This window comes from Triturus cristatus, chromosome 2_1 (assembly GCF_964204655.1).
Source record: "Triturus cristatus chromosome 2_1, aTriCri1.1, whole genome shotgun sequence".
In the NCBI taxonomy this organism is placed as follows: Eukaryota; Metazoa; Chordata; class Amphibia; order Caudata; family Salamandridae; genus Triturus; species Triturus cristatus.
The window spans coordinates 1,156,892,535-1,156,920,326 of record NC_140581.1 but is presented as its reverse complement, the minus strand read 5'-3'; the positions used below and the strand labels follow the sequence as shown (position 1 = coordinate 1,156,920,326).

Sequence of the window (27,792 nt, the reverse complement as noted above, 5' to 3'; positions counted from 1 at the left end):
AGAGCTGTAGTAGAAGCTTTCCCTCTGGTAGAGAGAGCTTGTGGTCTGCCCTGCAGAACCTTGTTGGCTAGTTGATATGACAAGGTTATTCAGGAGACGATCCATCTAGGAATAGATCTTTTGGAAGCAGCCAGCCCGATATTTGTTGAACCATAATTGACAAAGAGCCGGTCAGACTTCCTAAGTGGAAGGGTTTTATCAAGGTAAAACTTCAATACCCTTTGGAGGTCTAGATAATGTAAAGCTCTCTCCGGGGGAGTGGTTGGCTGAGGAAAGAAAGTGGGCAACGTGATAATCTGATTATTGTGGAAATCCGAGAACACCTTGGGCAGGAAACTCGGATGAGTCCACAGCACCACTCTATTGGCGTGGAAAACAGTGTAAGGCTCCTTGCAGCACAGGGCTGAATCTCACTTACCCTGCAAGCTGAAGTGATGGCTACTATGAAAGCAGCCTTCCAGGTCAAATGCTGCAAAGATGCCTTATGAATAGGCTCTAAAGGAGCACCCAGCAATTTGGTGAGGACAATGTTAAGCTCCCAGGGAGGCGAAGGGGATCTCACTGGTGGAAACACTTTCTTAAGCCCCTCTAGGAAATCTTTGACCACAGGCAGTTGAAAGAATGAGGTCTGGGTAGGAGACTTTCTATAAGCTGTGATAGCAGCTAAGTGGACCCTGATGGAGGGGTACTTCAGGCCTGACCTTACCAAGTGCAGTAAGTATGGAAGAATCACTTGCTCTTGACCTGGAGTCGGATCAAGAGCGTTGTACCTACACCAAAGATAAAATCTCTTCTGTGGTAAGTTGGCCTGATATTTGATGTCACTAGTTCTAGTGTACACCTTGTATCAGTCCAAACAACCCTTATGGTGATTGGTTGTAAAGTCAACCTTATAGACCAGCTATCCTAGTGGTAGCATGGACAAGAGCAGTCTTAGGCTAAACTCTGTATGGCATGTGAAGCCAGCTGTTATACCATTTGCAATCCCTTGAATACCAAATGAAAGGACACCACAACAGATATATGAAAATAGAATGTATTTATTCTAGTCAATATACCCTCAGCACTCTTTATGAGATTCGACGTAAGTACAACACAGTCTTATTTAAGCATACATAAGTCACACAGGTAAGTAATACAGTTAGGCCCTAGGGGCCACGCAAACCATATACTAAGTAAGTGGTATAAGGACCACTGTCACGAACACAGGTTAGGCCTAGGGAATCGCTGGGGCTACACTATACTACCGGTTGCTAGGCAGTGGGAGGCCCACGGGATTCAGGTGCAGAGTGGAAACACTCACGCGTAATGCGTTAAAGTCGATAGAAATAGTGATGTTTAGAAATAAAGAGTTTTAGGACACTTCGGAAAGAGCTAGGAGTTAGAGACTTGGAAACTAGACCTTAGGATAGTCAATACCCTTGTAAGCACCGGAGTACTCAGTTTACCTAGCCCACGGGCTGCGGGTGAATAGGTGTGAACTTGCGTCGGGTTTCGTCGTCGACTCCTATGGATGCCTGAAGAAAAGGTGCTGACAGGCAGTCAGTGAAGAGTGTCCGGTAGATTCCAAGGTTGGAATCAAGAAGGAGGGTACCTGCAAGCAGAGGGGACAGAGTCTAGGTCACCAGCCAGGAGCCGGGAAGGAACCAGGCGATGTTGTGAAGATGCAGGTGAAGAGGTGAAGCTTGTCGCAGCAGCCACAGGTACCAGGAGGCGTCGAGGACGACCAGAACCAGGAGGCGAGCTGTCCCATGAGGGCTCTTGCTGTTGGCGGCGTCGTTGTCGAGTTCGGACCGAACAAGCCTTGGCAAGCGCAACCCACGCAGGATGAAGGATTCGCTTCTGTTGCAGACCAGGAAGGCCTGAGGTGCTTCTCTTTCACAGGGAAGCAAGGGCCAGTCTGGAGGAGCCAAACCAGCGGTGGAAAGTTAAGGGTTCATCGTCACTGAGGCTACTAGCCAATGGGCAAGCAACCGGACAGACGCTTTGAGCAGGAAAATGCAGAAGGGCCCCACGCAGAACTCGTGGTGTGTGGAGGGCTGATCTTCGGTGCAGATGGTGCTCGGGGTTGGGGCTTCTCAATCCCCAGAGCACAACTTCGAGGATGCCTCAGAAGCTGCGCTGGAAGCTAGTAGCCAATTTTCCCAGGTAGCCGGTCCCACGTCTCTCGTCGTCTCCACGGATCTCAGCTTTGCTGTGGATGTGGATCAGGGTCGGAGAAGTCTGGAAGTAAAGGCGCTGGTCGGGCTCTGCAGTCGGTTCCTCGTAGAACTTGGGCAAAGCAAACGGCAGGTCACTTGATGGTGCCTGTTTGCACAGGGTGGCCACTCCTTGGCCACAAGGGAGATTCTTCAGTCTTCTTCCGTAGTCGAATGTCGAAGGTCCAGAGTTTCTGTTCAAGTTGCAGTTTTTCAGGATAATCCAAAGTCCTAGGGACTCAGCTCCCACTCTTACACTAATCTGGGGGGCTGGGTTACCTGCTAGGTCCCTCCTATGGGTGGGACCAGGGAGGGGGGTGGTTACACCCCCTTCCCTTTGTCCAGTTTCGCGCCAGGACTAGGGCTGGAGTGCCCCAGCACCGGTTTGAACCGGACTATGCATGGGACACCTTGTGTGCCCCAGGCAGTGTCTCGTTTCTTTCATCCCTCCCTGCCCCAATACACTAAGTCCTGTCTAGAGTGGTGCTAGCACCTCCCAAGGCAGGAAACCTATTGTCCAAGCCTCCCACGCTGGAAGGACTCCCAGCAGCAGGAGGTCAGAATTGTGTCTGTGGCAGCAGCATCCATTTTGTGATGCTGGGGCTCTGGTTAACTTTAACCGGGTAATAGGTCTTCAACATGTCTTCTCCCTCTAGAAGGGGGGAATACTATCCTCATCGCCAGAAATGGTGTGGGGGTAGTATTCCAAAGAGTTAGACACCTTACACGACATGTTTTGATAAAGCCAAACTATAGTTACCATAACCGCGAGGATTATAAGGCACTTTAAGAGTATATGGTAGGCGATATCATAGAACAGCTATAGGGACATGGTTCCGGAAGCTGCAGACAGGCTCAGCTCATGCTAGAGCACCATCTCACATGTTACCAAGCACTCTGCCTTCAGGATTGTTAAGGCCTGCCATAGGAGTGACTGAAAGGTTACCCATGTGTCTATATATACGGTAGGTATAGGAATACTATACCTAAGCAAGGGGCGATTACACGACCTTGCCCCAGCTGAGTGATCAGCCAGTTGTGTCACGATGGGAGGTCAGCCAGGGGTGGCATAATACATGCTGCAGCCCCTGGTAGGCCTAGGGTACACCCATGCCCTGGGTACCTAAGGTACACTGTACAGGGCCCTAGAGGATGATCCCTACCAATTGGGTTATGTACCTAAAGTACATAGTGTGAATTTAGAGAGAGAACAGCTGGGCTGTGGGTCTGATTAGCAGGCCCACAGCCACATCTAAGTCGAAAACCAGTGAAACAAAAGCAAAAAGTGGGGGTGACCATAGAAAGCAGACCCTACTCTCCTACATCTTCCACTTGAAAGCATAAGACTTTCTGGTGGAGGGCCTCTTTGCTTCTCTAAGAATGTCCATACAGACAGCCGAAAGGTCTAGATGTCCGTACTGGATGACTTCAGCAGCGATGCATGTGAGAAGTTGGCCTGATATATGATGTCACTAGTTCTAGTGTACACCCTGTATCAGTCCAAACAACCCTTATGGTGATTGGTTGTAAAGTCAACCTTATAGACCAGCTATCCTAGTGGTAGCATGGACAAGAGCAGTCTTAGGCTAAACTCTGTATGGCATGTGAAGCCAGCTGTTACACCATTACAATCCCTTGAATACCAAATGAAAGGACACCACACCAGGTATATATAAAATTAGAATGTATTTATTCTAACATATACCCTCAGCACTCTTTATGAGTTCAGAGGTCTAAGTACAAACAATTTCTTAAGTAGCATACGTTAAATTACACAGAAAAATACAGTTAGGCCCAGGGGCCACGCAAACCATATACTAAGAAAGTGGTATAAGTACCACGTCACGAACAGGGAGTAGGCCTAGGGCATTGCTGGGGCTACACTACCCTACCAATAGTTAGGAAGTGGGAGGCCCACGGGAGGCGTGTGCAGTGTGGAAACACACACGTGGGTTACATTAAAGTCAATGGGAATGTAATAGTCAGAAATAAGTAACTAGGAGGAAGCAACTAAAGACTTAGACACTTGGATAGTCAATATCCACTGGAGCACCGGAGTACTCGCTTTACCTCACCCACAGGAGACGGGTGCATAGGTGTGAAGATGTGTCGGGTGTCGTCGCTGGATCCTATGGATGCCTGAAGAACAGATGCTGGCAGGCGGCCAGGAGGAAGATGTCCGGTGGACCCAAGGATGGATCTTGAAGGAAGAACACCTGCAAGTAGAGGGGACAAAGTCTGGGTCACTAGCCAGTGACCGTGTGGAACCAGGAAGGAACCAGGCGATGTCATGCAGAACACAGGTGATGTCTTGAAGCTTGTCTCTGCAGCTGCGTGGAGCAGGAGGCGTCGAGGACGACCAGAACCAGGGTACGAGCTGTCCCACGAAGGATCTTGCTGATGGCGGAGTCGACGTCCCGATTGGAGTCAACATGCCTTGGCAAAGGCAACCCACGTGGAAATGGAAATTTGCTTCAGGTGCAGACCAGGAAGGTCTGAGGTGCTTCTCTTTCACAGGGAAGCAAGGGCCAGTCTGGGGGAGCCAAATCAGCGGTGGAAAGTTAAGGGTTCGTCGTCACTGAGGCTACTAGCCAACGGGCCAGCAACCAGACAGACCCGTCGAGCAGGAAAATGCAGAAGGGCCCCACGCAGAACTCGTGGAGGGTGGAGGGCTGATCTTCGGTGCAGATGGTGCTTGGGGTTGGGGCTTCTCAATCCTCAGAGCACAACTTCGAGGATGCCTCAGAAGCTGCGCTGGAAGCTACTCGCCAATTTTCCCAGGTAGCCGGCCCCACGTCTCTCGTCGCCTCCACGGATCTCAGCTCGGCTGTGGATCAGGGTCGGAGAAGTCTGGAAGTCAAGGCACTGGTCGGGCTCTGCAGTCGGTTCCTCGTAGAACTTGGGCAAGCCAAACGGCAGGTCGCTTGTTGGTGCCTGTTTGCACAGGGTGGCCACTCCTTGGCCACAAGGGAGATTCTTCAGTCTTCTTGTCGTCGAATGTCGAAGGTTCAGAGTTTCGTGTCTAGTTTCAGTTCAGGATAATCCAAAGTCCTAGGGACTCAGCTCCCACTCTTCTACTAATCTGGGGGGCTGGGTTACCTGCTAGGTCCCTCCTTTGGGTGGGACCAAGGAGGGGGGTGGTTACACCCCCTTCCCTTTGTCCAGTTTCGCGCCAGGGCTGGGGCTGGAGTGCCCCAGCACCGGTTTGAACCGGGCTATGCATGGGACAACTTGTGTGCCCCAGGCATTGTCTCGTTTCTTTCATCCCTCCCGGCCCCAATACACGAAGTCCTGTCTGGGGTGGTGCTAGCACCTCCCAAGGCAGGAAACCTATTGTCCAAGCCTCCCTCGCTGGAAGGACTCCCAGCAGCAGGAGGTCAGACTTGTGTCCGTGGCAGCAGCATCCATTTTGTGATGCTGGGGCTCTGGTTAACTTTAACCGGGTAAGTAGGATTTTAACATGTCTTCTCCCTCTAGAAGGGGGGGAATACTATCCTCATCGCCAGACAGTGTGTGGGGGTATTGTTCCAAAGTGTTAGACACCTTACACAACATGATTTGATAAAGCCAAACCATAGTTACCATAACCGCAAGGATTATAAGGCACTTTAAGAGTATATGGTAGGCGATATCATAGAACAGCTATAAGGACATGGTTCCGGAAGCTGCAGACAGGCTCAGCTCATGATAGAGCACCATCTCACATGTTACCAAGCACTCTGCCTCCAGGATTGTTAAGGCCTGCCATAGGAGTGGCTTACAAGCTACCCATGTGTCTATATATAAGGTAGGTATAGGAATACTATACCTAAGCAAGGGGTGATTACGCGACCTTGCCCCAGCTGAGTGATCAGCCAGTTGTGTCATGATGGGAGGCCAGCCAGGGGTGGCATAATACATGCTGCAGCCCCTGGTAGGCCTAGGGTACACCTATGCCCTGGGTACCTAAGGTACACTGTACAGGGACCCATAAGGTGATCCTTACCAATTGGGTTATGTACCTAAAGTACATAGTATGAATTTAGAGAGAGAACAGCTGGGATGTGGGTCTGATTAGCAGGCCCACAGCCACATCTAAGTCAAAAACCAGTCAAGCAAAAGCAAAAAGTAGGGGTGACCATAGGAAGCAGACCCTACTCTCCCACAATGCAGTCAACCGGAGGGAGGGGAGGTTGGGATGAAACACTCTCCCCCTCGTTCTTGGTCAGTAAGTCCGGGCGGCAGGGCAGCCTCTGGTGTGGAACCTCTGACAGTTGGAGGAGATCCGGGTACCACCACTGGCGTGGCCACTCTGGCACTATCAGGATCATTCTGGTGTTGGTCCTGTATAACTTCTTAGAGGGAGCAGAGGAAAAGCGTACAGCAATGTCTGCGACCAGCTGATCAAAAGTGTGTTCCCTGCTGGGGGAATCTGGACGCGAAGACGGGGCATTTCGTGTTTGCCGCGTCTGTGAACAGATCGATGTCCAGCACTCCCCATTGCCGAAAGACCTCCTGAGCGTAGTCTTCGTTGAGCACCCAGTCGTGCGCTTCTACGAAGTCTCTGCTGAGGCCGTCTGCTTGCAAGTTTAGGGTTCCTGGAAGGTGGACTGCGACGATTGAGAGACCTCTCGCCAAATGGATTGGGCTTCCAGAGACAGGACTCGTGACCTGGTACCTCCTTGCTTGTTCAGATAGAACATCGTTGTTGTGTTGTCTGTCTGAATCTGAATGTGGATGGATTGAAGAGACTGATACAGGGATTTGAGCACAAGATGGACCGCCCGTAGCTACAAGAAGTTGATGTGATAACTTCTTTCTGTCTCGGACCAGAGACCTTGTACCTGAAACTGGCCCATATGAGCTCCCCAGCCTTGCATTGAGGCATCTGTGACCACTGTCTGTGTTGGAGGCGTCTGATGAAAAGGGACCCCTTGCAGCAGGTGAGAACGTTTCATCCACCATCTGATGGAGTCCCTGGCAGCTTGGTAGAGAGAGACACGATCTTCCCAGCGACCTGACCTCTGAGACCATTGATCTTCGAGTGCCTGTTGTCGAGTCCGCATGTGAAGGCGTGCATTGGGCACAATGTAGATGCACAAGGCCATCGATCCCAGTAGTGAAGACACTTGCCTGGCTGTGGGAAGTGCAGTGTCGATTAGAGTGTGGCACTTGAGAAGCATTGATGACAACCTCTCCTCCGAAGGACACACGCTTGCCTCTGCGGAGTCCAGGGAGGCGCCCAGATAGTGTATCCAATGAGTGGGGTTGAGGACCGACTATTTGTAGTTGAATTGCAACCCCAAGGAATGCAGCAAGTTGAGGCAGTATGAGAGATGGCTCTGGAGTAGCACAGGTGTGGAGCTTTTCACGAGCCAGTCGTCTAGGTATGGATAGACTAAGATCTTCCGCCTGTGGAGGAAGGCAGCCACCACCGCCATGCACTTGGAGAATGTCCGTGGGGCAGATTTGAGGCCGAACGGAAGCACTCGATACTGGCAGTGGTGACCTGAGAAATGTGCGATGTTTCACTGAGACAGGAATGTGAAAGTAGGCGTTCTGCAGGTCGATGGCACAAATCCAGTCTCCCTGGTGAAGGTGCGGAAAGATTTGATGCAGGGCTAGCATTTGGAATTTTTCCTTTCTGATAAACCTGTTCAGCAGGCGCAGGTCTAGGCTAGGTCTGTACTCTTTGGCTAATCCTCGCTTTTGGACTAGGAAGTAGCGGGAGTATACCCCCTGGTTTCTTTGTAGAGGTGGGACCTCCTCTATGGCCCTCTTGGAGAGGAGGATAGATACTTCGCCCTGTAAAAGCCGACTTTGAAGTAGAGGAAGGAACTTTAATTGCGGGGGCATTTGCGGAGGGGGAGACTTGAACCTTAGCAAGTAACCATGCTGCACAATATTCAGCACCTATTTGTCTCTTGTTATGGTTTCCCACTCTTCCAGGTGAAAAACGATACTCCCTCCTATCGGAGTGGCGAACGTGTGCGGAGGAAGCAATGCCTCACTGTTTGGGAAGCTGCTTAGTGGTGGACTGTTGTTGCTTGTTGTTCCCTCTTCCTCTGCCACGACCCCTCTGCTGGAATTGGGGCCTCTGCTGGTTCTGGGAGGACCATTGAGGGGTTTGAACCCTCTGCTGGAAGGAACGTTTGTCGCCCTGACGAAAGCGCTTCCGGTATTCTTTGCGCGTCTCCAGACCTACAGCCTTGACAGTATCCAGCTCTGCCTTCATCTTATTCATCTCCTCATCGGCGTGTGCCCCGAACAAGTAGGAGCCATTAAATGGAAGATTCAGAATCTTTTTCTGTGCATCAGGCTTGAGGCCTGTGAGGCGCAGCCAGGCTGAGCGCCGGTAACAGACGATATGGGAGTAACCATGCGCGGCGAGATCTGAAGCGTCCGCTGCCGCATTTATAACTTGATTGGCTACTAGCCCACATTCTAGCGGAATTTCGCTGAAGTCCTGCCGGTCTTCTTTGTTGAGCTTTTCGGTGAACCTTGACAGGGAGTCCCAAAGAGATCTGTCTTTTCGCCCGAGAAGGGCTGAGGCACTTGCAACCTTCATGGAAGAAGCCGACGTATTGCACATTTTCATGCCATAGGAGTCCATCTGCTTACTATCCTTCTCAGGGGGGACAGAAGATGACACAGACGCCGAATGAGACCTCATGGCTGCCGCCACAATGACGAAGTCCGCTGGTGGATCAGCTCTGAACAATAAGGGATCCTCGGCTGGGGCCTTATACTTTTTGGCAATCCTGGATGGTACGGAGCCCACCGTAACAGGGGTGAGGAATGTGGCCATAGCTGGTTCCAAGAATCCTGGCACCAAATGAAGCAGTGGTCTAGGAGCTGTGCGATGGTGTAAGGTGTCGAAGATGATAGATGTCGGAACTACAGGGGTATGCAAAGTGATGTTTAGTTTCTTCGCACCCCTACCCAGGACATCGGAGAAGGTTGTGATGTCATCTATGGGAGACACCCGCGATGGAGGAGTCGGAGAATAGTCCCGGACCGAGGACCTCGTGGAGGAAGACCCATGTGCGCGATCTCGTGCGTCTTCGCTTATGGGGACTGTCGTGATGAGAGCTGACAACACCCCTGGACCTTGATCGGTGCCTGGAAGGTGATCTTAGTCTTCTGGGAGGAGGCTGATGACCCCTGTACCGTGATCGGTGCGTGGACGGTGATCTTGGTTTTCTGAGGGGAGACTTGCTTCTCTGAGGAGAGATCCTAGCAGGCGAGTAAGTGCGAGAGTAGTCCGAGCCCAGGCCCGATACCTTCCAGCCAGCGAGGCGACAGACCGTACTTCTCTCCAGCGTTGGGAGATTTCTCCAGTGAAATTTGCACAATATGCAGTCCTGGGGTTGATGACTGGTCCCCAGATGACGTCTCCTCTGTGGCCGCTGCACTTTTTTTCCTCGACGTCGAATGTCCCGACGTCGATGAAGTCTGCGTCACCATCGGCATCGATCGAGGGGATCTGCTATGGGAACGCCGTCCCGCTTTAGACGTCGATCGCCTACGGTGATGTGAAGACCTCGACGTCGACTTTCGCCGTCGGCCTGGTGATCTCGACGTCGATCTCCCATGGCGCTGAGTTGGCGTCGATCTTCTTGACGTCGAGTGATGGGACTTCAACGAAGCTCTCGACGTCGACAAGCCCACTTGCAGCGAGACGTTCGCCGTCGTGACTCTCGACGCCGACCCCCTCGAGGGTGGCGGAGTGTGCCTCGACGTCGACGGAAGCCTCGACGTTGACGGAGACTTTTCAGGACTCTCAGGACCCACAGCCTTCGAGCCCAAAGTGCTGTGCCTCAACGCTGACTTACTTGCATGCGGCGGAGAATCTCGACATTGAGATGGTGATTAGTCTCTCGACGCTGAAGAGTGTCTGGGTCTCTTAGACGGCGACTTCGACGGCGAATCTCCGGTCACCTTCTTTCTGGACTCAGGAGAGGTGGTATGTCACCATTTTCGGTGTTGTTTGCTTGAAGAAGGTGGTTTGAAGACTCCATGGTCACCTCCATGATGGCTTCTGTTCCTCTCCAGCTGGGCATGAAGTTTTATGCGTTCTCGGTCACGCAGAGTCTGCCTGGAAAATTTCTGGCAGTGGGAACACTGGTCAGGATTGTGTAAGGATGGAAGACACACAATACACACAGAGTGTGGATCTGCCAGTGCCATCTTATTGCCACAGGAATGGCATTTCCTGAATAAGGCAGGCATTATGACTGGAAAAAATTTATGGTAAGACCAAAAAACCAGTAGAATAATCCTTTAGGAGTCAGAAAATGTCGAGTTATCTGAGAAAATATCAATTAAATCATTTTCAGTAAAAAAACTGAAGAGCTCAAGCTCCAGGATCCTCATAGAAGGAGCCGGAAAAAAGAACTGACTTAACTGCCACCTGTGGTGCATCATGGGAGCAAGGGGTCTCCTGCAGGTCTTAAAGGCACGGTACCCCATCTCTAATGCCTTAAAGGCAAGGTGTCAGTTTTCTTTGTTTCTTAGTACTCTGCTGCGGCCGACAGGCAAATGCCTGCAATTACAAGTTTGATTTATGGCAATAAAGCATTATTGTATGACAATTGTTTAGTGCTTCCCTTTTTCCTTATGGGTACTACAATGCAAACCTATGTAATTTCAGCATTTTTACCATGTTGCAAACATTTTAGGCTGCATGTATATGTTTTCACACACACACACATTATATATATATATATATATACACTGAAAAAACCATAGGTTTCACACATGTTATAGTTAGCGGAAATTTTACTGATAAAAAAACCAATGAAATTCCCCCGTTATAGTTAGTGCAGGCAACTATAACTCACGCGACCGCAATCCTCTGCTGATGCTAATACTGTATTTAGACACTTATTTGCCCATGTCTTCTTCCATACATTTTTAGCTATACATATATTACAAATATTTTTTTTTCATAAAGACACATATGTCATCAGCAGAAGATTGCGGTCGCGTGAGTTATAGTTGCCTGCACTAACTATAACGGGGGAATTTCATTGGTTTTTTATCAGTAAAATTTCCGCTAACTATAACATGTGTGAAACCTATGGTTTTTTCAGTGAATTTGCAAGGTTTTTTAAATGCTAATTCCTAACTATAACGTGTGTGAAACCTATGTTTTTTTCAGTGAATTTGTACGGTTTTTTAAATGCTAAGTTACTTTACGCCATTCGTGGCGTGCGCGCCCACTTTACGCAGTTAGTGCCGTGCACGCACGGTGGGCACGCGGTGCGATGACAAAGCAAGAAAGCACGTCAACAAATCTGTTTCTGCTTTCCTCCGTGACTATGGTATGGGTGCCATTTACCACAACAACTTGCGTTATGACATGCAAGACATTTATAGAGGAGATGGTGTGCACTTCAATGATGAAGGCAACAGAGTCTTCCTCTTGAACCTTAGACTCTGCATCGGTACTTACTTGTAGGTACCACTAAAAAATCATTTCATAAACACAACGGCTCTTTTTAGAGCCCCCTAATATCTAAACACTTAAATCTGATTTTCATTTTTTTTTTTTTTTTTTTCTACCGTACGCTTACCGTAAGCTTACCGTACGCGTACCCCGTGATTTTTTTTAAAATCAATAAATGTTTTTTTTGTACTTTTCTGTCCTTCTTTGACCCCCTTACAAATGTTAGGGGGTCTGTAACTCTCCTCATTGCCCCCTTTCCTTGTTTTCACTCTTTTTTTTCAGAGTGAAATACACAAAATGGCGGCCGCCGCTTCCTGGTTTCGGCCGATTCGAATGTTTACTAAGATCTAAGAGCCAATCAGAATCGCGCTCGCGCACGCCACCGTACGCTTACCGTAAGCGTACCGTAAGCGGGCTCAGATATATATATTGATTTAAAGGCTATTTTCTCAGAATCTACTGAACAGATTTACACCAAACCTACAAAAGGCACTTCCTTGACCTAGGGACTACCTCTCTGCCAAATTTTGAGTAATTCTGTTCAGCCGTTCGGGCTGTAGCTCGTTCTAAAGGTCCTATGGAAAAATGCATGGGAAAAACGCGTTTTGGGACCCCCCTTTTATCTCAGCCCCCGCTTGACGGATCCCCCCCGAGACTTTCAGGGTAGGAGCGGAGCGTAGCGCCCCACCTATTTTGAGAAATTCGCGAGGATTCGTCGACCGGCGCCAAAGTTATTCAAAATAGAATGTTGAGGTTTTCCTATGGAAACGTGGTCCTAACTATAACTACCTACTGGCGACCGCCAGTAGGTAATATATATATATATATATATATATATATATATGCTCCGGGATCCCGTACATGGGCAGGAATTATTCATAGATGACTATTGATGAGTATCCCCTGGATGAGAACGAGATATCTCTCTCTCTCGAAAAGTAAAGCATCCTTTGTGTACGTCAATGGTTTATTTCATTCCAGCAAGAGTTACTGGTCAGAGGGCCTGGGCTCACTGTCGAAAGATGGTGGGTCTAATCAGGTTGGCACTGGAGGACCTGCGAATCATGAAAAAGAGGAAGGCTTAGACCTCTGAAACTTTGTAAGGTCTATTTCAGTGGAAGCTGACAGCCAGGTGTGATGCTGGGGTATCTCCCTTGGCCTATGTTGAAGTGTCAGAAAAAAATGGAGTTGCTCCTGTTGTGGTAGACTTTCCGTTTGACAAGGAACAGGACAGAGGACAAAGGAAAAGTTACTTACCATTGGTACCGATGTATCTGTAAGAGACATATGTAGTCATAGATTCCTTACCTTAGAATTACCCAGAGGCGTAAGACTGGATCCGGAGAATTTTTTTCGTGGCAGTACCCCTATGCTTTGGTAGGTGGCAGCGATCGACTTCGCGTCGGTGTCGTGGACGCCGGGATGACGCTGCGGTGTCTACTTAGACACCGCCCCTGCGTGCTGACGTCAGTTCTGACACGGCTTTCCACGCCAGAAGTGCAGAGCCATGCAAGACACTGACCACTGGTGCACATAAGTAGGGCCCTGTAAGGGAGTCACTATCCCTAGAAGTCAGTTTGCAGAAAGGGACGGATGGGTGGGGCGGTAAGGAATCTATAACTACATAGGTCTCTTACAGATACATCGTTACCGAAGGTAAGTAACTTGTTCATCTGAAAGAGACCATTAGTTATAGATTCCTTACGTTAGAATAGATAACCCAGCAATGCCAACCCCGGTGGTGGGTCTGCAAACTAAGTTCACACCAGAAAGTCCTGGAGAACAGAAAGGTCGAAAAAGCCGTCTCTCCGGATTTGGCTGTCAAGGCAGTAATGTTCTGTGAACGTGTACAGGGATGCCCACGTGGCTGCCTGGCAGATGACAGCCAACGGAACGCCACATCCCAATGCAGTAGTGGCTGCCGGCACCCTGGTAGAGTGGGTTCGCAGTCTTACTGGAGGTTCCTTTTTTGGCAAAGAATAGCAGATCTTGATTCATAGGACAGCCCACCAAGAGATGGTACGTTTGTACATGGCCTGACCTTTCCTGGCGCCCACATAACCCACGAAGAGTTGATCTTCCACCCGGAAGTCTTTAGTGCGGTCAAGGTAGAAGGACAGTGCACGTTTTGGGTCCAGATGGTGGAGTCTCTCCTCCTCCTTGGAGGGGTAGGGGGCAGGAAGAAGGTGGGCAATGTGATGGTCTGACCTATTTGGAAAGAGGTAACCACTTTGGGCAGAAAAGAGGGCCTAGTACGAAGGATCACTTTGTCCCAATGGACAGCAAGAAAGGGAGGTTTGGAGGACAGAGCCTGAAGCTCACTCACCCTGCGAGTAGAGGTGATGGCAAGCACGAAAGCAGTCTTTAAAGTAAGAATACTTAGAGGACAATTATATGGGGCTCAAAGGGAGCACACTTAGGATAAGTAAGGACAAGATTTAAGGCACACTGGGGCATTAAGAAAGGAGGAGGAAGAAAGGAGGAGGAAGAAAGAGGAGTAATGCCCTTCAGAAATCTGTTTACAATTGGGGCTTTGAAAAGAGAAGGCTGATCAGGGAGGCAAAATGGTCGAAATATAGCCTTTAAGGGTGCCCAGAGCAGAGCCCTGTTGGGCCAAAGAGAGAATGAGGAGAAGAACCTCTGAAAGAGGGGCAGAAAGGAGATTCACAGACTTTGCGGTGCACCATGCCACAAATTTGTTCCATCTACGGGCGTATACTGTCTTAGTGGAGGGACGCCTGGCAGCCAAGATTACATTACAGACTTCAGGAGGAAGGTCGAAAGCTATCAACTGTCGCCACTCAATCTCCACGCAAGATGTTGGAGGCTGGACAGGTTAGGGTGGAGTACCATCCCCTGCTACTGCAACAGAAGATCTTCCAGAAGAGGCAGGCTAATCGGAGGATCGATGGCCATGCTCAAGAGCTCGGGGTACCAGACTCTTTGCGCCCAGTCCAGAGCCGAGAGAATGACTTGGGCCCGGTCGCACTTGATCTTCCTCAGCACTCTGGGTAGAAGTGGTACAGGCAGAAAAGTGTACAGGAAGCTGCAATTCCACTCGTGATGAAAGGCGTCGCCGAGCGAGTGCCTCCTTGGAAACTCCAATGTGCGGAGCTGCTGACATTACGCATTCTCTTTGGTGGCGAATAGATCTAACGAAGGTTCTCCCCACTACTGAGCGACACCTTGCACCACCGCTACGTGAAGACATCATTCAGGATCCATCATCTACCAGCGACTGAGTTTGTCCGCCCTGGCATTCAGTGTACCTGCCAGGTGTTGAACCACCAGAGATATGCCCTGATGTTCCAGCCATGTCCAAAGGCGAAGAGCCTCTTGACATAGGGTCCGCTACCCTACCCCGCCCTGTTTGTTGCAATACCACATGGTGGTGGTGGTGTCCCGGAACACCTGCACTACTCTTCCTCTGACAAAAGGAAGGAATGCTTTCAGTGCGAGAAGGATCACCCAGAGTTACAGAAGGTTGATGTGGAGCCCAGACTCCGCTGGAGCCCAGAACTTCAGGTTTCACTGCAGAGCCCGCATATGTCATCGGGCATGATCCACCAACAGTATGCAGGAGGCCATGAGGCCCAGCAGCCTCAGGGTCATTCTCTCAATATCCGGCATAGAGGCTGAAACATCGGTATCATAACCCAAATATCCTGGACTCGCTGCTTGGGAGGAAAAGCCCGAAACCTCGCTATATCCAGAACTGCTCCATAAAAAGGAGCTTCCAGGAGGGAATCAGGTGCGACTTTGGCAAGTTGATGGTGAACCCCAGGGAATGCAGGAGGTCCGCCATAGTCTGGAGGTGGGAGACAACAGCCTGGGACGAGCCAGTTTCAACAGCCAGTCGTCGAGATAGGGGAAGACTGGAACCCCTGATTTACGCAGATGAGCTGTGACCACCGCCATCACTTTCGTGAACACCCAAGGGGTACTGGTAAGGCCAAATGGGAGCATGGTAAACTGGAAATGCTCGTGGCATACCTTAGGTAACGCCTGTAGGCTAGCAGGAAGGGAATGTGGAAATAAGCGTCCTGCAAGTACAACGCTACCATCCAGTCTCCAAGATCGAGGGTAGGAAGGACCTGAGCCAACGTGAGTATTTTGAACTTCTCTTTCTGGAGGAAGCGGTTGAGGGCCCTTAGGTCTAAGATAGGACGCAGACCTTTGTCCTTCTTGGGCATCAGGAAGTAGCAACCATGCCCTACCTCTGGCACAGGGACACGTTCGATAGCTCCCTTGGCCTAGAGAGCCGTAACTTCCTGTCGGAGAAGGGCCAAGTGATCCTCCGACATGCAATGTATTGCTGGTGGCATGGAGGGAGGAGTAGTCCGGGAGGGAAGGGAGTAGCCCCTTCGGACTATGTGCAAACCCCACCTGTCCGATGTGATGGTTTGCCAGTGGGAGAGGTGATGACGAATCCTGACACCCATTGTCCTCTGGTGGCCCTGAAAGGTCGAACTAGGAAGGTGTGAAGGCTGCTGCAGGGGGCGGGGTATGGGTGGACTGGCCCGCCCACTGGCCCCCAGACCCACGTCGCTGGGTCCCACGTCCATGGTCAAGCATTTACCGGGTGGTCCTGTGGCTCGCTTGGATGGAACGTGGTGGGGCACCCCTTCCGTGGCCACTAAAAGGGCGAAAGGCAGATTGTGTGGGGCAAGAGGTTGCCCAATGCCCAAGGATCTGGCTGTAGCCCTGGAATCTTTGAAGAGCTCGAACGCTGAATCTGCCTCGTCACCAAACAGGCAACCGCCATCAAAGGGCATGTCCAGAAGGGTGGATTGGACATCCCCTGAAAAACCAGACATCCTCAACCAGGCATAGGGCCTCAGGGCTACCAACGTGGAAACAGTTCTACTCAGAGTGTCGGCGTATGCAGCCCACACCGGATGGTAAACTTCGTTGCATCTCGACCCTCAGTCACTGCGCGGGTGAGAATGGCCCAGGCCTCCTCCGGGCACTGTGGAAGCACTTGTGCAACAGTATACCACACTGTATGGGTATAACGGCCCAAGAGGCATGCAGTGTTCACCAACCACAGCCCTAAGCTGGCGGAAGAAAACATCTTCCCAAGGTGGTCCAGCTTCTTGGATTCCCTATCTGGGGGAGCAGTAGGGAATGCGCCTCTCAAGAACGAGGCTTGGACCACCAAGCTCTCGGGGAGGGGTGTTGGGAGATGAAAAGTGGGTCACCCAGGTCCAGGCGGTGGCGTCAGGCAATCATCTTGTCCACAGGAGCCCCTGTGCCGGGCTTGGACCAAGTACCCAGAAGGATTTTGGTGAGGGCTTCATTAAAAGGCAGCAGGGGCTCAGAAGAGGCCATTGATGGCTGAAGCACCTCTGCCAGGAGGATAGTCCTGACGGCCATCGTAGGAAGCTCTAGGCCAAGGCCTCAGCCGCCCAACGCAACACCACAGCGTAGGAATCTCTTCTCCGTAGCCACTGTAGGGGATAGCATGCCAAGGTCTCGGGAGGTATCCAGAACACTGGCTTCACCCAACTCCTGTCTCCAGACCGGCTCTTCAAGCTGGTCAGCTAGAGGGTTAATAGACCCCTCACAATCCACTTCTGGCTGCCACTCAGGGCAATAGGGAACACCAGGGATGAACAGCGGTACAAAAGTACCCTGCGGTGCAGGTACAGACATCGAACGACGTCGGTCCGGGTCCATGTCGGGGATTGAGGCCAGGGTGTATGCCAGTTGGGGGCACAACCGGCGTCGGGGGCCTAGTCACTGGAGTCGGCACCGGGGAAGGTACAGAGAGGTCGACGGGCACCAATCTGGATGCAGGCCTGGATCCATGGGGCAAAACACACAAGATGATGGACGGAATGTTGCACATTGGCAAAACATTCACCCCCAGTCACAGATCTGGGTTTAATCCATCGTTATTTTGCTCACGTCACCCCAGTTCAGACATGGCCATATGCAAAACAGTCTTGACCCTGTGCCTCATGGGAACAGTCCAGCCCGAACTACCAAGCCATGTCTTCCCTGGACCGGAATCAAGCATCCGAGGACCGGTTTCAGGGTTTCACCCCTCTTCAGCAAGAATAGCTTGACTCCAGTGGCGTAGTGAGCACAGGACCCATGGGGGCCTTCCAGCACCGAGGCCAGAGCCGCCGGCATCGAAGGCCCAAGGACCCCAGCCGAAGCCCTGGGGCCCGAAGGCACACTTGCGGAGTCGGGCTGCCCAAAAATACTAAAGAAGGCTTCGTAAAATGCACAAAGCTGGACAGGGGGCGCTCCAGCAGAGGCAGGGAAGTGCCAAGCTGTCCCAGCGGGCTTCGAAGATGGAGCCGGAGAGGGGCGACGCTCCAGGTCCCGTGTTGCGTCAGCCAACGGATGGGGAGAAGGCATAGAGCGACAATGCTTCTTCACCTTCTTTTTGTGTTTCGACTTACCGGAGGAGTGCGAAAACTTCGAGGACGAGTGGTGGTGACTCCGCGACTGCTTCTGTGACCTTCCTTTCGACCAGGACCTCGAACAAAGTGGAGCAGACTGCCGTGCCTCCAAAAGCTTTCGGGACCGCTCCCGCAAAGACTTTGGGTTAATGGCCCTGCAGTCGGAGCACAACTTCGGATCGTGGTGGCGCTCCAGGCACCAAAGAGACACGAGGTGCGGATCGGTGACCGACATCAGCCTGTGACAGGAGTCACAGGGATTGAATTTGGTCCGGCGATGGGACATCCCTTGTGCACCAGAAGTCAAAGACTTGAAAAAGAGACAAAAATCTAAAAAAAGGTTAGGGAAAAAACAGACTAAGGGGCTCGCTCTCTCTGGATCTGCGCTGGCTGGCGCGGGAAAATAAAGAACTGATGTCAGCGCACAGGGGCGGCGTCTAAGTAGCCACCGCGATATCATTCCAGCGACCACAACACCGAATGCGGAGTGCAGGGGTACGGCTACAAAAACATTTCTCCGGATACAGTCTGACGCCTGCGGATAATTCTAAGGTAAGGAATCTATTACTGTGTCTTTCAGATAAATGTTGACAACCACAACAAGAATCTCAAAGGACGAGACACTAAATCACATCAGTGTCTGGATTTGGACTATAAAGAACATGAGTCCCATAAGTTATTCAACAGCAATGTTGTAAAGCTGGGTTCAACTGGAGAGAACCAAGACTTCTAATTCAGTAACCAGACTGGGGACCAGGGTCTGCTAGTCTGCTTGTTCTGGCCATCATGTAGAAGTCCAGACCACTTGACCTGAGCCCCAGCCTTCTGCCTGGCTGCCTGCCAAGACAAGCGTAAGGAGGAGGAGAGTATCTAGAGATAGTATGGATCCTGCCAAGAGGATACTGATGAGCGAAGTGTGAGACACCCTGCCTAGTTGGGACCAATGCAGGAGCGCCGCCGTCTGCCCGCTGTTGTGGTAGGGTAGTGCCTGAATGTAAAGAGTGGAATGATACAACTCATTCAACCAAAATGATGGTAAAGAAGGTAAGCTGGGAGGGATAAACAGAGAAAGAAATCAAATAAGAAGCAAGAATTAAGATTCATATGACAGACAATCAAGATAAGCAATGGGCTAACTGAAGTGCTATTAGCTTGTAAACAATAGGTCTAATGATAATAAGTAGCTAAAGTCACATTAGTTATGTTGATCCCTCTATTTTCAGACTAAGAGCATCAAAGGACTTTTCTAAGTCTGCAAATCAAAATGTGATTCTTGCGTGCCCCATGAAAGCTGAAGTTTGGGGTGGACAGTTTTTGTTTGTATGGCTAAGGCTTTAAATGAGCATACACTGCCCTATGTACTATAACAGAAAGTTTACAATTTGGCTGACCTTGAGCGGTCCTCTGCATTTAACCATACATTTCGGGTCATTTGCAGTCACTTGCTCACCCAACTCACTAAGTGCATGGTGGGCTGGATGGTATGTGTGGTATATGTTTTTATCTCCCTTAATTGCAGAGGATGATGGCCTAGGTCCTTCCGAGTAGTATTTGTGACTTGGAAGCTGGCAAAGTAGAATCTAAATGAGGAGGCTGCAGCACGGTTATCCTTTCAATGGGTAAGTATGCAATCTAGTGGCTGATAACCTCTGGCCTCACAGTGCTTCAAAACGAAAACTGGTATAATATGAATGTACAAAATTCAATTTTGTTTTGCCCAAGGTAACAAGGTGCCTTAGAATTATCTGGGCATGACTAATTTCTCCATTCGGGCACAGCAAAATGTTAGATTAGATAGTGATGGGTCCTGAAAGCTTTTTATTTATAGCTTCATTTTCAGCACCTCCTCCTCCAGTATTGGTGATGGTTGTTCATCTCTTGCTATTCTACAGGACTGCGACAAGTTAAAGCACGTTTATGCTGGTTAGAAAGTGATCTATGTATAGTTTTGGTTCCTGATGTTTATCATATTTGTCCTCGAGAATGGTGCCTTCAGATGATGGGGGATATTAACATTGGAAGTCACACAATGGCTGTGTCTCATTGTGTAATTTAAGAGACACTGTTCTAGGAAATAAAGCACTGTTATAGAGTGCTACACAGTGACCCTCAATCAGTTATGTAAACCTTTATTACTTGCTTGAGTTTCTAGTAATAGGCGGGTGGTGTGTTATAAATATATATCTATATATCCAAAAGGCCAAGTTTAAAGGTATGGACACAAGCAAGACTCACTTTGAATAAACCTTATTGGGGATTAGAACTCTGGAGTGAGTCTTGCTCGTGACAATACCTTTGATCCTGGGCTTTTTGGATATAAAATAAAGGGGCCATGTACCCACTACCTCACACTGATCCCGCCTTGGTGGACGTGATCTGGTTGTTTGCAGGATCACCCCTTTGTGTGTGTGTGTGTGTGTGTGTGTGTGTGTGTGTATATATATATATATATATATATACACACACACACACACACACACACACACACACACACACACACACATATATAAACACACACACACATTACGCAGTGACTGTCACCACTGCGTAGTTATAGTTAGGACAGAGTTTTCATATGAAATGGATTTTTTGTTTTGCTAACAACTTTGGCGGCGTTTGATGAATCTTCCACAAAGAAGAAAAAATTTATCCACCTCACCTACACCCTGTAAGGTTTTGTTTTGGGGTGACTCATCAAGCAGGGCTGACAAAAAAGAGGGAGGGGAGGTCACAAAGCTCGTTTTCCCCCCTGCAATTACCACAGGAACCTTCGACAAAGCTACAGTCTTAAGGGCTTAACAGAATGACACCAGATTTGGCAGACAGCTTGACCCTCACGGAAAAAGCGTGCTTTTTGTGATTTGCTGATAAATTGTTCACCCTTTGAGAGAAACTAAGCTTTAACATTTCTAGATATTTAGAAGTGCGGTATTATTTAGGCAAAAAAAGGTCAAATGGAGCATTCTGATTGGCTGGACCGAGCAACGTGATTTACTAGCCACAACATCAAGAGATATGTTGTGACCGCCATTTTAGGACTCGGGATGTTTGGTAGGTGTCCGTGGGATGTTGCGCAAATGAGGGGAAGGGGGGGGGGGGAATTGGCCAGCAATAGTGGGGTTGAGCACCCATGGAGAGTTGGGGGCAGGATTTGGCCGCTGCCCAGGCCCTGCACTCAACACCCCACTGTGCCCGGACACAGGCTGTGCGGATGGTTCTGATAGTTAGATATGGTAGTAATATCGTACTTCACGTTAAAAAACACCCCTAGAAATTCACACAAAAAAATAATGGTTAATGTGGCGTTATAGTTAGGTATAGCAATACCTAACTTTACGTTAAACCCCCACCCTTCATGGCCAAAGGCTGTGTGCTGCACAGGGTTGGCATAGTTAGGTATGGTAATAAAGAATTACTTCATGTCAACGGAAAAAAAACCTTAGAAATTCATTGAAAAAATGGTTACAGTGATATTATAATAAGGATAAGATGTCAGTTCAAAAATACAATTTTAAGCTAAAAAAAACCCAACTAAATTCACCAGTTATAAATAACTGAATTAACTATAACTTGCGTACCTGCCAGCAGTATCCAAGTCGGCATTGATAACCTGTCTAGAGGTAACCAATCGCGAACCACCTAAGTGAAGTGGTCCGGGAGGCGATCCGGTCAGTTCAGCAGAACCAATATTGTGCTGTATCCTACAAAGCATGGGTATACCTCCCCAACAAATGTGTCACATGCAAAGCGCGGAGTGAAAAACTACTTGCCGAAAAGTTGACTGTGAAAATTTAAGCCACTTCACGGAGGCATGGACCTTAGGGGCAGTTTATCAGAACTCCAAGAATAGTAACTAACCAACTAGCATGTTTGAGAGCTAAATAATTTACTGTCAGATGAGGGCAGGAGAACATTAGCTTCTTCACTGCTATCGTATCAGTCATGTTGAATGGCATCAGGCACCAGAATCTGGTCGGAATCAAGGCCCAACAGCTCATGAATTGTGTGCCAGTAATGCTGAAGGGAATTGTTCCACCCTGAACCTTTTCTCCTCTACTATCCAAAAGGCTTTCCTTCTCAACCTCTGCAGGATAGTGCCAGATTTTGAGAAGGGCTGTTCTAACGGAGGTACCAATGGTGCCAGCATTAATACCACAAGAAGGTCAACTGGTCAAGGCCTTGGTGCTGGTAGGTTTGCAAATGAAGCTGGAAGACTTCTTTATGGAACAGAGATGCAAGGCAAAGGGGTAAAATCTACCGACAGGAATCAAAACCGAATGTTGAAAAGCCCCATGCAGTTCATAGGCAGTGACAGGGAGGACCAATGCATACCAAAACATTTCCATCATGGTATTTAAGAAGAAAGCCAGAATGGCTTCCAGCACAGGAAATACTGGTTAGGCCTACAGCAATGCTGGGAATGGTGCTGGCGGCTGAAGAGCAGTTGACAGGCCTTGGGCAGGAGTTTGTGATGCAGATGGAAGAGGCTTCTTAGGTGGTGTGATTTTCATTGGCTCTGGATGAAAGGATGACTCTTCAAAGAGCAAACCACAACAGAGTGACATAGAATTTGAATGTGATTGACGCTCTGGAAAAGAGCCTCCATGCTATTTTGTTCTTGTAGTTTCTTATTTCTTCCGTCAATGATTTTGATCAAAGAGGTGACCTAGACAGAAAGCTCGAGCTACAATTTGAACGGTATCAAGCAAGGAGCTCATAATGGACATGGACCATAAAACCTTTTTCATTGAGCTTATTTATGTCTTGGGGTGTATGGAGCCACAAATGTTGCACAACTTCAAGCTGTACCTGAACACCAAACACAACAGGCATACTTTGTGCAAGTCTGAAATGGACATTTGTTCAGTACAGTCCAGACCATGCTTACAACCCAGACTTGTTAGTCATCCCTAAGCACTACGTTTGCTAGTAGTAATTTCCGAGTTCATTTCTGCAGATATTCTGAAAAATGAATGAGAGAGTCACAGTCTGTAATGTTGCAGAGTCTCCAGCAGCACAGCTTCAGAGTTTGTACAAAATGGAGACATGGGGAGGTTTGGGGTTAACCGGAGACAATGGGGTGGGGGGTGTGGGGGGGCTTTAGAAGTGCAGTTAAGGGTGGGGGGCAGGATACCCTTTCAATGGCTTGCAGGGTCTGCAGGGGACACACACGCGTGTGAGGCGGGCTGCAGGCTAATTGCTCAGGAAGGGGCTAGGTGCATTTCAAAGGCAGGCGAGATAGGAAATTAACACCTATGCTGGCTGCTGCTCCCCCTCCATTTACTGGCTCAGTGACAGCAGTTTTTTGTTTAAAAAACACATATTTTGCAAACACTTTTGTAAAAATTGCAGGATTTGTACAAAAGTGCTAATTTTGCCTTTTTTTTGCATATTGCAAAATTCTGGGTGGTCTGATTAGGAGTTTGATCAAAAATTATCATTTTGTCTGCGTGAAGTAGGAACACAATAGGCTTTCCTGAATTATCGGGAAAATACCCTCACTTTGGGCCAAGTAATCAAAGAGGTCTGAAATATATAGGGCCCACTCCCACCCGTTGCGGTCTATGCCCCGAGACGTAGAGACCCACTATCAAATTGTTTGTGACCAGTGTGCAGATTCCTAGATTTGGGACAGAGTTAATCTGTCTTAACAGATGAAGTAGCTTTGGATCCTGATCTGGGGTGGTATGGAAAAAAAAAGAGGAACGGACGTCAGTGCATGGGAATGGTGCCAATATAGGTTCTGCATGTCATTTCTGGAGGAGAACAGTGTCAGTGAGGAGTAGCAAGTGTCACACGCAGAGGTACTAAACAACAAAAGAGTGCACTCACGTAACAAGTAGGTTGTAGCATGCCTGTAATGCAGCAAAACAGGATGGACCCGATGGTGAAGCATGCCGCCAAGGGGCAACCCTGGTGGGTGAGTGTTATATAAAAAATAAAACTGCGTTTTTGTTTTCTCTGGGAGTGTTAGTCAATACAATTAGTAGGGCTCTCTTTGGTTCTGATACATTACCAGCTGTCTTCATTGACATGAACAGCAGAGTCAATCCTGCAAACTAGGCCTTGGGCTCTCGACATAGTGGTAGATAAGATGCAGGAGGTTGCACCCAGAAGTCCTCTGCCAAATATTTTCAAACATGACAGCCTACTCCAAAACAGTGACCGCCATGCACCAAGCGTGTAAGGGCTGCCACTCCAGGTGACTGCTTCAACAAGTGAGGTTGGCTCAACATTCAAGGCTGCATCAGGAGCACCAATGGCAGTAACAGAGTGCTGGGTTGAGGTATTTGCAGAAGATATGCAGAATACATATGCCAGGTCAGAGCCGAGGAGGGATCGTTTAGTAAAGTGACACTTCATGCCATGTCGGCTAGCTTCAAGTACACAAATGCTCTTGATTTCACAACAATTACACCAGACTGTAAAGGAGTGATAAAAAGCAATACCTGAAAGGCATCATATGACGTCTGAGATACCGGCCTACAAGAAATCCCCAGGCACCATATGGAAACCTACATCTCAGTCAGTTAATACCTATAAACGTCCACACTACTGTCAGATGTGCACTACACATGTTGACAACGTAGGAACATATATATTACACACACAATTCTCGATAAAAATGAAATGGCCAAATGAATTAGAAATGGACCATAAACCTGTTTATCTGGAGTGTGCATTATAAACTGAAGTCCAGTCCAAATAATCTCAGTTGTACCCTAAATTCAGTGCTTAGTTGACAAAACAGGATGGAAAGGTCACAACACTCAACATCATCATAAGTGTACAGACCCTGGTCTCTTTGTACAGTACTTTAACCACAGGTACTAAACAAGGTATAATAACAATTTACATACAATATTACAATTTGCATACAGAACGCTACCTGCTAGCTGAGCAGTCACAGCTTGAAATGGAAGTTGTCTGAACTTGTCTGAAAGGGGTTGTATTTTACTACAGCTGACAAGCTCATGTTTTCCATGATCCAACTGATAAACAGATACAAGACCATTCGTTAGGATCCCTCTTAACAGAGCTCTGTACCACCTAGAAAGAAAAAGGTTTATAAATACCATGATGAAAAGGAGTACATTCACGGTGATCTGACAAAACATATTTCAGTCTCAAATTCAGTTAAAAATGTTTATTCCAGAAGTAGTAACTGGGTGTGATAGTCAATAGATACTCCCTTCAAACAGTTGCCCCACAAAATGAGATTTATAATTCACAGAATACGTTTTCTTTCATTCTAAACTTCACACAATTGGAAAAATCATTTAAAGACATTTCAATAATATTATTTGCTACACTGACTGAAAACGAGAATTTTAACAGAAGCTTAAATACATTATAGCATACTCAGCAAGGCAACGATGAGGAAACAATGAGGAAACAATGCATTAATCTGCCCATTTTCCATCAAATCAGAAATGGACAGAACTTAACTGCAGGCTTTCTTAATGCATGGATCATTGAGACAGTTGGAAGTACATTAAGCTCAGGAATTTAGCATCTATATAAAAATAAACATCTTAGATTCCATCTGCACAACCAGTAGCTAATTCACCTGCAACAAACAACTCATGGAAAAATGACTACAAATTCAATCTCTGTCGATTTTCACAATAACTTGCTTATATAGGATGACCAAAACAATAGTTCTGAGTATTGAAAAACCTGTCACCCCACTCCTAGATGACTTAATTGCTAAAGCTTCAACATCTAGCTTTGATGCTGATGGCAACTTTACTGTCTGAATCCTACAACAACTGTACAGATGACACCCTGATCAAAACCTGCTAACATAAAGCCAACCTATTTGCAGAGTGCTTCACAAAACTCAGACGTCAAAGAGAAATCAGAAAGCATTAATCAATCTCAACTGAAGGAAGACCTCACTAGAATGAACACCTCAATGCACTGCACACAAATCTCATTACGGAAACAGTTAACTACGTCGCCACAATAATCATAAAAAGTATCCAACAGAAGCAAATAACACTACAAAGATATTAAGCAGTGTGCAAATCTCACCTTTACCTTCCACCAAGCAGCTGACAGATAAATGTATCATCACCAACGTCTTCAAAGAGAAGAGTTACATAATCAGCCATTCACACCACATAACTACAAACCATCTCTACAAACATACCACCCAAGACCGAGCAAGGTGAATCATCTTTGATTTCCTCTCAAGTCAACTTGCTGAAACCTACATTATAATTTTGCGATATTATCTCAGCATAGCCATGGCCATGTACGAGGACGAACTCAAACTTACATCAATTGCTCTCACTTTAAAGGTATCTTTCCCACTTCTCCAAGACTGGACAAGACCTGCTCATGTTGAGGAAACCCCCAACATGGACCCAGACGACCTGACCCATCATACAGCTAACATTTCTGGCTAAGGTCAAGGAAAAACACAATTGCCAGGTCCTACGTGGAATCCAACTAACAGACTGCAGGTCATCTTTCATCATCCTGCTGGATATTTCTGCAGCCTTCAAGACGGTTGATCGCCAAATCCTACTGATGACTCTCTTCATGAAAGTCCCTAGGTGGCACTGTTCTTCAGTGGTTTGTATCTTACCTTAACAAAAGATACAAGCTCATGCAGATGAGTACTTCCGCATCCAAGCTCATCCCTATGATATGTGGCATCCTATAATGAACCAATGTCATCTTTATTTCGGACCTGAGAGAGTCCTCCAGGCCAACAAGAACACAGATTTTGTGGTATTTGTGTGACAACTAACTCTTTGTACAAATCTCATAACATCAGCAAATGTCAGCATCCAACTGAAAGATTGCTTAGCTGCCGTTCAGGCCTGGTTGTCTTGTGATAGTAAAGTCTTAAGCCAATCAAAACAGAGCTTGTGTTAGCTGACAAAAACAACCAACACATGCAGGAATGGTTTTCAACAACTAATCTTGACACAAACACCACACATTCTCAACTGTGTCAAGATCTAAGATTGCACTTCAACAGCTCCCTCTGCTTCAGACGGCACATCAAGAAACAGACACAAACCACCAGGCAACTACTCATTATGCTCCACGTAGTGACTACATTGCTTACTGGAAGCAAACTTCATAACAGCCATGTTAGCCCAATTCTATCTTTAAAACAGCAATGTCCTGCTCACTTGTGCCCCATAATTACATCTGAACCCCCCCCCCCCCCCAACCCCCCAAAGGATCTTAATTTCACTGCATGGCTGACTTACGGGATAAACAGAACCAAACTCTTCCTCAATCATTTAAATAATGATAGTGCAAGCACAAGGTGAAAAACTCAAGTACTCCATGATCTCTGGTGATCATGATCTTCTGTGGGCTATGTAGCAATAGCAACAGCAAACTCATAAGGCTTGGGAAAGTAAAGTGCTGTAAGATGGCATGGGACAATGCCTCCTTAGCTCCAGGAGCTACTCACAAACCCCATTCAGAAAGCTCCCTTACTGATTGTTCAAAGAAAATAACTGAAGACCCTGCTCCTTCACCAATGGATGATGGGCCGCAGATGCTAATCCACCCTGTTCTGAGTTCCTGACCTTCCTGAATCTTTACTACTCTCCACAGAAACTTTTCTATAGCTCAGTATTACTTTGAAGCTATGTGCATAAATATCCAACCATAAAAATATACACCTAACAAACCTTAAGTCGAGACACCCTGGCAAGGCAAACAAAAGACATTTTAAGTTTCCCTTTTCATAAGAAATATATATATATATATATAGATA

At 48.0% G+C, this 27,792-nt stretch overlaps 1 protein-coding gene across 1 annotated transcript in view; it reads right to left on the bottom strand.

Moving 5' to 3' along the window:
* Positions 1-27,792, bottom strand: part of TDRD7 (tudor domain containing 7) — a 991,711-nt gene that overhangs the window by 118,464 nt on the left and 845,455 nt on the right. The window contains exon 16 of the mRNA XM_085636595.1: positions 24,931-25,091. Coding sequence (XP_085492721.1) covers positions 24,931-25,091 — 161 coding nt within the window. The remainder of the gene's footprint in view (positions 1-24,930; positions 25,092-27,792) is intronic.